The 13870-nt window shown below is 33.5% G+C and overlaps 1 protein-coding gene across 4 annotated transcripts in view; it reads left to right on the forward strand.

Moving 5' to 3' along the window:
* LOC119638334 (maternal protein pumilio) overlaps positions 1–13870 on the forward strand; it is a 421934-nt gene that overhangs the window by 220859 nt on the left and 187205 nt on the right. For 2 of the 4 annotated variants that reach the window (XM_038035070.1, XM_038035073.1), the window contains exon 1: positions 166–421. The exons of the other annotated variants lie outside the window; for them this stretch is intronic. In XM_038035070.1, coding sequence (XP_037890998.1) covers positions 278–421 — 144 coding nt within the window. In that variant the 5' untranslated portion in view covers positions 166–277. Of the gene's footprint in view, positions 1–165; positions 422–13870 lie in introns of those variants that run through there. 4 annotated transcript variants of the gene reach the window in all.

The raw sequence follows: 13870 nt of genomic DNA on the forward strand, positions 1-13870 counted from the left end.
ATTAAAAAAAAATAAATAAATAAAAAAAAAAATAATCTTTTTTTTTTTGTTTGTTTTAAAAACGAAAAACCTTTGATAAAATAAATTTCTTTTGTCACAAAGTGAAATTAAAATCTTTTGTAACAACAACAATTACTAAGTAAACTTGGATATGTCTTTGAATATTAAAAGTCGCAACAACAACAACAACAACAACAACAACATTAACAACTAGAACAATAGCGACAATAATTTCAACAACATCCATAACATTGACGACGACGACAACAACGGCAATATGGTGGTTTTAGAAACAGCCACCGCCCTATTGGGTGGCCCCTATGCTCAGGGGGCCCCCGCATTAAAAATGGTACAAAAGCGTTACATTGGCTTACATCAATGGTTGGGACCACTACGAACCAAAGAACTTAAGGAACATATTGTGAGTGCATTTTCAACTTAAATTTGTTTTAATTTCTCTTTTATTACAATGCAATGCAAATACAAGCATAAACAAAAGGACGCTTACTACTTAGATGACTGGTGTACTTCTTACTCTTCTTGTTCTTCTTCTTGTTTTTCGTCTTGCTTTTAATTTTATTTAAAATTCACGATTTTGTTATTTTTAGTAAGTGATTGATGGATATTTTTGTTTGCTTTTCGTTGAGTGGATGAGTGGGAGGAAATTCTTTAAAAAGATTTGTGTTTTATTTATCCCGTCTTGTATGTGTTTGTGTATACGAGTGTACGTGTGCCTTATGCGCCTTAAGTTGTGAAATTTTTGTAAATATTACTGGATTAGTTTTCGTTTTATTTGATTAGAAGGAATTTCTTCTCCTTTTTTTGTTTTTGCTTTTTCTTAGCGTCGTCGGATGCCAAGAACATGTTTTTCTCTCTTCTTATATTTATGAAAATATAATCAAAATTTATTATTTAAATAAATTTTATCACCATTTCAAGTTTATTTCTTATTAGTTTTAAAAATAACAATTTCTTGTGCAAACACATTAATAAATTAATCATTATTTTTGTGATTAATATGCGGACACACCTTTTAAAATTATTTCGCTTTAGTATTGAAGATCATACTGCAAGACTCGATTGTTGTTGTAAATTATTGAAAGTTTCATTTTTATGATCGAATTAAGTGTTAAATTAGAATTATATCTACTGTTAGACGGTTTACAATTCTTTCCCTATTTTCACCAGAGTGGTGACATTTTCAGTAGGGAACCTAAAAGCAAAAGGCTCTGCCCTTTCCTCTTATCAAGCAGTAACCATCGTATTATTCAAGTCGTACACTGCTAACCTTGAAATTAAGCTTATCACACATCAGATCTCTAGAGACGTTTATAAGCTTCTTCTTGTTAAAGAACTGAAGACTTTCCGGCAGATTATCCAATTTTCAACTAATGAGTCTAAGTCTTCATCTTAAAGAAAATTTGGCTTCATTCAAGTGGTAACAAAGTCTGTTTTGTTTGCTTCTTGCTCTCTAAGCCATCAGTTGCTGTTGCAGGCAATTTTCTCGGAAGGAATTTTTAAGCGAAAATTTGAAACGAGCAGCAAATGCAGTAAGGTATAATGGGGGAATGCGAAAGCTTTATTTTCTTTTCCATACATCTCGACATTGTGTTGTTTCAATTGTTTTGATTTCTTTAAAACGACTCGTCACTCAGAAGATGTCTCTTATATGTCTCTTGTATAAGCAAGAAGCGGGTAGCGGGGAGAGAAAGTGGTGAGATGGTGGGAGATGGGGTGGCTGGATAGGGAAGCTATGGAGTTTAGCGTTCCGAACAAATTCACTCTAAACTTCTCACTAAACATTTCATGTCAGATGGATTATTACTATAATTACCGCTTACCATTTACTTTTCCCTCTCTTCACAAAAAGTAACTCCTCCGCAAAATGCAAAGAATAACGCGGTTCTGATCCCATCCCTATCCGATTCATATCTGTTTCATGAATTTTGATACCTTTTTGCCAAATTTCCCTATTAGAAACAATAAGATGCCTGGTCTCCATAAGACGAGCTTTTCCTTTACCATTCATCAAATAGTGACACTTTAACACTTTATTCTTCCATGCTTTGTTTTAAATTTTTCATGTTTCTTTTTTTTGCCTTTCATCTCTTAAGAATATATAAGTATTTCATTATTGCTATTAAAGACTCTGCCATCGTAACCTAAAGACCATACCTTACTACCTTTAATTAAAGAATACTATATTAACTCTTACGAAGCATTATTGCATTGAGTCGCATATGCTCGATGCATTAGGTTTTGAAATACGTCATCTAATGTAATGAAAAAGAATTGCAATTAAATTTTCTACTGAATAGATTAGAGAGCAAAACTTAAAAATTAAGCTGTAAGCAAATGAGGTATGTTGGGAAGATTTTCCGCTCTTTGACCGAATAAATTTCTAAAGTCCATTTCAATCAGAGTGGTCTCATTTTTTGCTCCAATCTTCATATAGAAGTTCCTTTCTGCTCCCTTTCTTGCGTCTTCCGGCCCATAGACTGGGCAAATCTTCAAATACCCTATGACGAAAAAGTCTATAAGTAAATAAGTTTGCTCGCCATCATCTTATTTTAGTCGTATTGGTTCTCTGATATGTCGTCATATCTGCTTAGAAGAGATTCACTTAATCAAGGATTGAGATTTTGAAAACTCATGCGGACGAAACCGATCTATAGAGAATGACGTTCTCGGCAGCAATCTTTTTTCGATTTGTTCATCTCATTAAATGTAATAAATTGCACCGAACTCCTTCACTTTCGTGCAATGGATTTCGAGATATCGAAGAGTAATTTAAAGATTTGCTGCTACTTCATCCGGCCTTACCTCTTTCTCTCAACTCTAAAGAGTTGTATAATGTGCAGCCTTTTTTCATAAAGCTTACAAAGAGGTCCAAAGGTGTTGCTTTCTCAATACGAGGCCAAGATATAGGAAAATTGCGACATATGTGAGCGGTAAAAAACACGACACCTTTGAAAGATGATGTCCTGAGACGACAAGTTTAAAGATTTCAATTGCCATTTATGCCGTGAAAGAAGTGAAGAAACTATTGATTGCAATGCTATAGTTGGATATATAGAACCGTTCGATGCAATTTCTTGTTATATATTAAAGAAGAGGTTTTTAATGCTTTCTACTAGAGAGTTCTAGGTCAGGTTACATTGAAAAAGTACGAATTATTCGTTGTTGTCAAGCATGGGTTTACGAAAGCCATATCCAATGAGGAAAGTAATCATGCGTCTTCTGCGAAAAATACGAGAATTTCCGTTTGTAAGTGTTGAATTGTAAGACGACTTGAACTAAAACTCACTGATTAATGTCGTAGCGTTCGTTCACTTTTTATTTAACTTAACCCAGTAAGGCGATAGTCCTGACATTTAAGAAGCCATGTCTCTCTCTCTCTCTCTCTCTCTCTCTCCAATTGAATTTCTTTTGCTATCATTGATAATGAAGTAGCAGAAAATAAGCACAAATCACTAAAGCATTCATAACCAAAGCACTTCAGTAATATATTTCAGCACATCTACAATTTTGTTTACACCATAAAAAAAACGACCATAATAATACAGTTAGTGCTATGGCTAGCATTTTAGGGCTTATAAATTATATCATTTCATTATTTGTTCAAGTTTCGTTAGCTGTCTACTTGTTTTTCTTTTTTTTTTTCAGCTTTCAAGTGGTGTCACTTTTTGCGCTCTACCCCCTTCTCCATTCCTTTTGTAGCATTTGTTGTTTCGTTCGTTGTGTCTGTGTGTATGTATATGTGTTAATCTCGTGTAGATCTTTGGCATATGAAACAACGCTTAAAATAATTTAAAATTTTAATGACAAAATTATAAAAAATTTTTTAACCTTTAAGCAATTTCTGCATTTAATGCTATAGGCTACGATGTGCTTTTGTACACACATGTGTATATGCGCAAACATATGTATTCTAATAATTGTACTTAAACATTATAATCTAACAAATCTGGCATTTGCTGCGAATACTTAACCATTCAAATAGCAATTAAAGAGAATTATTCTTGCTTCCCACAAAAGCGCGCAAATGCATTTATATCTATCTATATATGCACATTAACGAACACAAGCATAAATGTTCATATGCTAAATATTTAATCAGAATCACAGAGATATAAATATGTGCGAAATATTTTCAAATTTCTTTTCTAAAATGAGTTTAAAGCTAAATATATTTCTAGTGAGTGGTACGTGAGAGTTCTTATGCTTATGAGTGTGCGAAAGAGAGCGTGTGTACGTGCCGAGTAAGTGTAAACTACTTGTGTTATAATTTGTATTTGAAATATGATCATCCAGGCGTGTACAGAGTCAGTCTCCAACCATATCGTCATGATGAAGATGAAAATGAATAAAAAAAAAAAAAGAAGGAAAAATGTATCTGTGATGTTGTCTGTTGGATATGCATGTAACAAGTGTCATGCACTTTACAAATGCATATACAGATGCGTACGTATAAATATACCCTTTGAGTTTCTAAACGCAAGTTACGTGTGTGCATTAAATACTAGATTCCAACACTTGCAAAATTTCTTTTTCTTCACTCTTTTCCATACATTCACTCATTCATTCATTCATTCATTCATTCATTCATTCATACTCTGAGGCGATGAAAATGACAGAATACCGAACGAACTAAATTAAAAATGAATGAAAGAAAAGAAGAAAGGCAATAAGTAAGAAACGAATCTTAGATACCCTTTTATTCGCAAATAATATTTTAGTGACTTTGGGCCGCGTCCGATGAACCGAATAGATTTGATTTTTGTCCACATTTCTATTCAAACTCGGTACTCGTGGGCCATACAATAACGAGTGTTAGATACGTGCGACCACCAGCTTTTTGCTCATTTTTGGCGTGTAGGGGAAACGAGCCCGAACGAACACTTACTTTTCTTTTCAAATACCGAATCGAGCAAAATCGAAATTAAATTTAGGCTAATTAGGCCTTTCAGGCTTCTTCAATGATATGGATAAAATTATACCTTTAATTAATTTCCATTTTCAGATTCGGTTGTAATCGTTTTGGTTTTAACTTTCATCCGGCCAGTATATCTTTCGTTTTTTGTACATTGTGTTCAAATCTTTCTTACAGATAATTAGTCTGAAATCTTTGCATCATTATTACACTGTTGGCATTTTAGGTATCTCAAATCTTATAAAGGCATTACATGAGGGCCACGTAAAGTATTTAGTGCCTCTAAGAAAAACGTATGGCATAAGCCGAAACAATTTGGAATCTTCCTGTTTATCTGCCCGTCTGTCCGTTCGTCTAGCCTTGATTAGGAAAATGTGTTAGTGTCTTCATCACTTTTGCAAGCTGAAGTCAAACAAAAAATCGGTAAATCTACCTAATGGGGGCGGCACTACAAACAAGTCGTTATTCTCAAAATGCATCGCAAAATTTATACAGCCTACCGTTTCAGGAGCTTTAAGTTTAGTCTAAATTTATTCTGTTCGCATCAAAATTTTGCTGAACCGAACCAAAAGCCCACAGATAGTTACCAAAGGAATCAGGTCAGTACCACTTCTGTTTTGTTCAGATTGAGCATTCGCTCAAGGTACGCCACCTCCTACATGTGTAGGATGGTGATAGCCAGATGTAGAGAAGAATGATGTAGAGCGAGACAAATAGAGATTGACCCGCAGCCTAGGATGCGTTTAGTGTTCTGTCGCACTCAGTATAATTACGACTACATGAAATATGCCCTGTAGCACTGAGAGCTGAATCCCCAGATTATGCCGACTTGGCATAGTGTTTCTTAACTACTTCTGTAACGATGTAAAAGTGAATTTCAGATCCAAGTACATGCTATTTATATATACAACAGAGCAACACGGCTTACGTCAAGTAGATGCATCTTTGTATTGTCTTCCCGAAATACAATGTACACAAGTTAATTAACTCATATGATAATTGGGCTCATTTGTAAGACCTCAAGACGTTATAGGCCGTAGACTATTAATAGAATATTTAAATTTGGTGCTCGAGATCTGTCTTTCATATTAAAATATCGCGACTCCATTTAAATAAGATTAATCACGTAGTGTCTTGAATACAGAGATCGAGGTAGAAACTTATTCGCTAATAGAAGCATGCTCTGCCCGTTCATAGTCATTTATGATAGGTAAAAACTGCATATCTACAGGATAAGTAAAAAAGCCATTAGCGAGCTACAGGAAGTCGGACAACTTGGCATAAGTGCTTATATTAGAACCATTTTAACTAAACCCCTCCATGAAAAGTTCGGAATCTTAGCAAAAAGCTATTATTGATAAGTTTCAATACCCAATTTTTGAAAATCTACCTAAATGTTTAGCAAAACTGTTTTGAATAGGGGAGAGCTGCGGCCCTTATGATCTAATAGCTTACAAATCTTAAGAAATTTCTTCTGAAATTTGCTGAAAATGTTTGCTAAAATCATAATTAAGTGGAATAATGGCCGACAGATTTCTAAAGGTTGATATGAATATTTCTGCCTTGCGAGTCACTGAAGGAGTGGTCCTAATCGGCTTACTGGCACGACAGGAATTAAAAAGTTTTTATAACATTTTTATATATGGTCTTCAAATAGTTGACAAGCTCCCATCGTTTATATATGAAAACTTCAGCGAATAATTTACTCCAAACAGCATTTTCTGTTCAAACATTTCTTTCTTCTTCGAATACTTTTATAAAACGCAATCGAACGAGATGTACCTTGACTCTCATATGTATGTGCAAGCTATCAACGCATTGAAGAATTTAGTTTACTTTCAATCTTAGGGTTGTTGAATATTTAAAAAAAAAAAATATATATATATATATATATATATTTGCTAGAAATCTTGTGTGCAATAATATTATGTAAAGCAATCGCGTGTATGTTTACGCTGCTGCGAGCCGTATGGGGATAGACTAGAAGAGGAACTTTAATTTAGTTTCACTTTCCTTCCCTTGTTGCTGTGCTTTTTTTCCGCCTCTCAAGGATACAAGATACTTTATTACTATAATGTCTCATGTATGCGTGTCCATGTTACAGCGGCCTGCTACACTTTATGATTAATTTATGCATTAAGGAACAATTCTTTGCTTTCGCTTGCGCTTATACGATAGTAACATTTAATATTTCTAACGTTCAAGGTTTTAATTATTAAGTGAAAATAGTTGTTATGAACTATCTTTGTTATTGCCCTCCTCCAGACCTCCGGCTTAGTTCTTTTTAATAATAGATTTTACTACGATGCTCTAAAAAGCTTAAGGGCCTAAATCTCGTCATTTTATGTTAAAGTCTTCTATGAATTATAATAAATGCAGAAATAATTTATTAAAAATTATGACTTTTTCTTCATTATTTTTGTTTTTCCTAAACTCCTTCACCTCTTCGTATTTCTCCTGCATTGAAATGTTTTTTTTTTTAATATCACTTTTTTCCTCTTATATTTCATTCCATATTGCTTGCATCTATTTATTATTATTTATTTTTTTTTTTTTTCATTCTTTATCAGAGAGAGAGGCATGTTAATCTTTACACATCGCTTGTAACATACGAAAATCTTTAACAGAAATCCTACACAGTAAAAATTTTAAATGAATTTAGCAATGCCCGTCCGTCCGTCCGTCGGTCTATGCTATATTTTGCTTATAGCAGTGGCAAAATTTAAGATGAAAAATTTAAATTTATTGAAAAAAAAAAAACGACAATTTAACCCCGATTGGATATATATTTATAGGAAGGCGTTATGCGCCCCGTCTAATAACGCTTATATGGCAAAAACAAAAAAAAAAGATTAAATCACTTTTTAAAAAATTATTTTGAAAAAAAAAAAAAAAGATTTGAATTTTTCTTAATTGTATTTTGAAAAGAGCATTGAGGGGGCGCCCTCTGCATCTACTTAACACATGATTTGCATTTTAACTAAAATTTGTCTGAGTCTGATGAGCATACAAGATATGAATTTTTAAAGCTCGTCAGAGTTTCTTGTTTTTTTTTTTTTTTTTTGTTTTTCTTTTTTGTTTTTCTTTAATTCAAGTTTGATGGTCTTTTCAGTTACACTAATTTATTCCCACAGTTTTCCCTGCAGCAGTCGCCTTCGTTGCTATTGTTGCTGACATCTTAACCAAGTTTATTGAACGTGTACGTGTTAAGTGTTCAACATTTAAAACATGCTTTTCACTATCTTGTCTTGTCTGCATTTTCAACTTCATTACAAAACTCATGAGTTTGATGAGCAACATCATCATTAGGATTTTTATATATATATATATATATATATATATATATCTACGTCATTAACGTTAGCAGAGTAGCATCATCGTCATCGTCGTGGTCATCATCATCATCATCGTAATGAATGTATACATTATTTAGTTGCTTTTTTAAAACAATGAGTGCCTTCTCTTTCTCTCTCTCTCTCTCTCCCTCTTTCTATCTCTCTCTCCCTCCCTGTCTCCTTCTATTTTGTTTTGTATAGCAAACAAAAACATTTTCTTTTTTTTGTTTTATTTTCTTTCGGCGAAAATTGGTGCAAGCTTTTGAAATTCATTCGTTTGGAAAGATATGAAAAAAATATGATGTACTTTTTTAGAATGCTATCAAAATATGCATATACACACATATGCACAATACAACTTATGAAATATGGATGAAAATAAACCTCTGTGAAAACGTCAGCAAGAAATTTTTGTTAATTTTTTAGAAAATTGAATTAAATTACGTGCGTTATGTTGCTTTGCAGCAGCGTGCTATTGCAGTCAGCATTAGACCGTATCCTGGATAATCCATACAGTTCGTGTTATATCCATTATATAAGTAAGCTGTTAAGATATTGTAGTGAAATTAGTTATCATCCCGTAAGAACCGTAACACACATACCGCCGCCTAACTTTTATATTTTCATCATTTTATTTCTCTCTTTTTTCCCGTTCACACTGCTAGAAAGAGGAAAAGATTGAGTCGCTTGGAAGTAGAATATTTTGTTTTTTTTTTTTTCTTGTCTACAACTTTTCCTAAAAACATTTTCTTTACCATCCTTAGGGAGCTTAAATGAAGACTGCAAATATGTTGCAGGAATGCTTTCATTTTTTTGAAAATTTTTGAATATAAAAACTAATGATAGCAGCTTCCCTTGCTCAGCATAATGTTTTTCGGTTAATAGGGCCTTAAGCACGCGATTTCATCCCAAATCTCGAAGAAACAACAACGTCGTATTAGTAAGCTCCGCTGAAGACCAGACCACGAAGTCGCCATTCGGAAGCAGAATTTCGTATCTATTCGCATCACTTGCAGAGTAAGCAAGACTGCCGAGTCAATGCTCGCGGGTTGAACTCTCAAGAGTTTACCATTGGTGGTAGCTGCATTTATACAACGAGTACTCAATCACTAACAAAGTAACACTTATCGATTCGCCACATATCCAATAGAAGCTGCAACCACCACCACCTTATCTCCTTTCTCTTTCCTTACTTCTCTCTGGGCGGCAGTATGTTACACTAATAAAGACAATTGAGTGATCATATCAAACCTATGGCTATTCGTGGCTGAGACGAGGCTCCACGAACTTGAGGAAATTTTTTAATACGCATCGAAACGATACATGTTGAAACTTCAGTAAACACTAAACTAAACTTTGTGCTTATCAAGCAACAACGCAATTTTCCAATTTTTTGATTTAAAAAAGACGTCCCTTTGTGTCTTGCTAGGCAAAAAACGCAAATAAAGCAAACATACCTGTTGGCGAAAATCGTCTACTTAAAATTTTTTTTCGCGTTTTTTGAAGGCGTTGTGCAAGCACTTGTTGTTATTCAGCCTGTATTAACCTACTTTTTTTTCATTTTATCTTTGCAACTCGATACTCGTGCAATTACATTGAAAATCAGCAAAGCGTCGAAAAGGACTTGCTTCTTCCGTATGAATAAATTTGTTCTTCATCGTGTTTGCAAAAGTCATTCATTTATTCTCTTTGCTTTGGATGATTTCACTTCACCATCAAAAAGCAATGATTAATCAAAACATCAAACTCTGTTTAACTCATTGTTTACACAAAACCAAGGTTACCCTTGTCATCACTTGCTGAGTTGGCAAAAGAAAGAAACAAAAATGAAAAATTTAAATGTTATGAAAATTTGACATAAATATTTTTTCTTTCCAAAAATGAAGAACAAATCGATGATTGAAAAGACAAGCAAAGCGAAGAGTGATTCATATTAAAATGTGGTTCGTGTTACGACGGCACTTCTCAATCGAAGGGACTTATGCGGTTATAGGTTGACCATGGCAGGACCATGATAAAGTTAAATATTCGCGATTGTGAATTTTTGCTTAAAGTTAATTGGTTTTAAATGTGATAAACTCGTTGGAGAAAGGAAGTAGTGTTCATGAACGTTTCACGTGGAATGTGAGACATCAGGCAAGGCAGGATGATAAGTCCAAGTAAAACTAAGCTTACATACGTATCCAACTGGGAAATTATCTAGAAAATCAATCGATTACACATCGAAATACATCTATCTTTCTGCACGTTTCCTTACCTGAAACTTTAACAGCACATGCGAGAACCTTGTTAGATACTTAGGTAAGGACATCACTAGGATCGCTAAAGCCCCTTGATATAATTCAGGTTTTGCCATACTAAGGGCTTCCTAAATGGGAGCTGCGCGAATAGTTAAAATACTTCCCCGATTGCTTTCTTTTCACTAGCAAAATGTGAGCCATCTACAGAGCCACAACCGCAAGCCAAACCAGAAACACAGCAGTTATTATTTAAGAATCACTTATAACTACTATTATTATTCATGAGTAGTTTTGCCCTTAAGAATACAATTATTATTTAGGAATAGTGTCCAAAGGAATTTCCGGTCGTCAAGGACAAGCTACTAGATTTCACTTAATGAATACCGCTATTACACATCTATCGCGGACAACACTTAAGTTAATTGTCACCAAAAAAAGGAAATAATTGGTCCGCCTATTTGATCGTTGGATTGGTGGACAAATAATAATATATTAGGACGTTTGAAAAGTCAATTCGTTCTTTTTTTTTTTACCCAACAGTGCATTTAATTGCATTGCCGTGGTATTATTCAAGCAAGAAAAAAATTATTGAATCTTTATGAAGAAGATATATTAACAGAAAGACCAGGTGCATAAAATTTCATTTCGGCACTATTGAAATCACTTGAAGTTGACGAAGGCAAAACAAAGGGATTAACTGATGCAAAGCGAACGAATAACAATTCGTAAGACCGCTAAGAGATTACATTTATTGAATTTGACCATTCGTAGTGATATACTTATCCACTATGAAAAAATTATCCTTTATTTTGATATGAAAAAAAACGATATAACTTTTCAAACAAACCAATACTTCGTTGTCTGGAGTAGTCTGAGCAATCACGGCGAATTGTCTCAAGTAATAATTTACAATAATACGTTTATTAAGGATTCTGTTAAAAGCAAAGCAATAACGGAACATTCTCAACATAACAGAAAAGTAAAGGGACACCGATCGTTGACATTACCTAGATTAGAAAAAAAAGAAAAAAAACAAAACAAAATAAAATGTTGTTGTGCGTCTTTCCCAAAACGACGCAAAATGCAATTTGGAAATTAAATTTTACTACTTCTCTCAGTTTATATAAATAAACTTTTGTTAACTCTTTTTAGAGAGTATTTTACTTCTTTCACTTATACGAACAGCCCTCTGAATTAATGCCTTTATAACGATATTTAAAAAAAAAAAAAAAAAAAAAAAATGTTAAGTATTTATTTCTTTATTTGCAACTTCTATTAAGTTACTCGAGAAGAGAAAAAATTCTTAATACTTTTATATCCTTTTTATATCGACAAAAGTTTTCTTTCAACTAAAGTCTTTTTCTCTCCTTTCAAATGATATTCATTCTCTAGGTGTTTTAAGATTTTTATCCCTATTTGTGATAAGTATGCCTTTGTATATTATTCTAGCATTCAGCCAACTGTCCATCTTTCTTTTTATAGTAGTAGTTTCCTGCTTAAGCTTTCTTAGTGTTTGACATTCTTTTTTTTTTTTGCGCCATTTTTTGCTCCTTCCCCGCTACCCCCTTTTGCGCTTACGCGAAAGTAGAAAAAAAGTTTTGCATAAAATGTTTTAAATTTTTAATATGCATTAGTTGGCTGCTGTTGCAAAGTTAGATTGCTGTTGTTGTTGTTGCTTTGCTGTACGTTTTCTTTCTTGCTTGCGCGCTTGCACCTCTTCTTCGCTCTGCTCAATGCATTTGTCTCCCGTGGCTTGGTTTATTTGCTTTCTCATTTTCTAAGAACACTTTCAGTTTTTTTTTCTTTTTTTGTTTTCTTTTCGTGTCTACATTTTTCAGTCGCTTACAATTTAACTTTATTTGTCGGGTATCATAAATGACTTTTTTTCTTCCAACTATCTCTTCATCATTTGCTTCTTGCAGAAACGAATGAATTTTTTTTTGCGTTTTCGTTGTTGCTATTATTGTATTTGATTTTTTTTCTTTTTAAAATATGCATCTCTAAGTATTTCTTGCTTTCTTGCGATTATTTATTATAATATTTTCGCTTATTTTCGTCCGTTTGGTCGTTCGATAATTTACTGCTGGAAAAGCTGACGCTGATGCTGATGTTGATGATGATGATGCTGCTGCTGCTGCTGCTGCTGCTGCTCCAGCAATACTGAAATTTTTATTTTTTTTTCTTTATTTCATTCATTCATGCTTTTTTAAGCTTTGCTTATGTGAAAGGCTCTGTTCATTTGAAATGATAAACAAATTGTCTTATGGCTTAAGGGAATTATATAACTTTTTAAGTCTACGCATATGTTTCGCTTCTAGCTTGTCTCTCCATCTGTCTGTCTGTCTGTTTGTTTGTCTATTTGTTCATTTGTTTCTTTGTCTGCCTATCACGCGCTTACCACAAGAAACAGCTCAGTCATTCAGTCGTGTCTGTCAGTCAGTCAATCTCTAATAATAACAAGTCGTTGTCGTCGTCGTCGTCGTCGTCGTCGTCAGTTCTGTGCTCTCTTCTTCTCTAACTTCACAGACTTGTTGTGTAAGGAAAAGAAAAAGGAAAAACAAACACCCAAGCACATAGCTAGCTGGCTGGCTGGCTGTGTTACTTTCAAACATGATAGGAAAGAACTTTTCAGCACAACTTTGTTTTGCAATTTTGCTATTATATATAGCAATAGGTAGGAATAGCAAAAGGAAATGGAAAAAAGAGAAATCAATATAAACATAAAACTCATTTTCATATACATCCTTAAAGCAAACCAGCACATAAGTCATAACTTAACTTTGCATAAAACAAAACTGCAGGCAAGCAGGCAAAGAGCAGGCAAGCAAGCATGACTTTCGTGTTTAATGCAGTTAATTTGTTAGTGGTTTCTTTCTATTCTCTGTGCTTATGGTCGTCTCGATCGTTCGTTTGCGTATTAAATTCAATCCTTAATGTATTCTCATAAATTTTATCTTATTGTACGCACATTATTCGAGATAACGATCTTATTAGTAAACATTGGTTTACGTGAACACCTGTTATATTGTTCACAAACATATATCAATTATTTCTTATGATCACGATGAAATTTGTAATAATTTTCTTATGATTTTTAAAAACAATTTTGCATTTTTTTTTTTTCATTCCCTCGTTAAATTTCGAATAATTTTCTGAATAATTGCACATATCATTGCTTATCCGTGTTAGATCGAATCAGTAACGCTATTACACCATATATAAAAAAAAAAAAACCTTACAAAGAAAAGCTTACCGTAACGAATTGTTGTGTAAGGTTAAACTGTAGCGGCCTTCGAGAATCGTCATACTCATAAACCACATTGTTTTTTTTTTAATATGAATTGATTTAATGTTAAGTTCAC

Source organism: Glossina fuscipes, unplaced genomic scaffold (genome assembly GCF_014805625.2).
Source record: "Glossina fuscipes isolate IAEA_lab_2018 unplaced genomic scaffold, Yale_Gfus_2 88, whole genome shotgun sequence".
Taxonomy (NCBI): domain Eukaryota; kingdom Metazoa; phylum Arthropoda; class Insecta; order Diptera; family Glossinidae; genus Glossina; species Glossina fuscipes.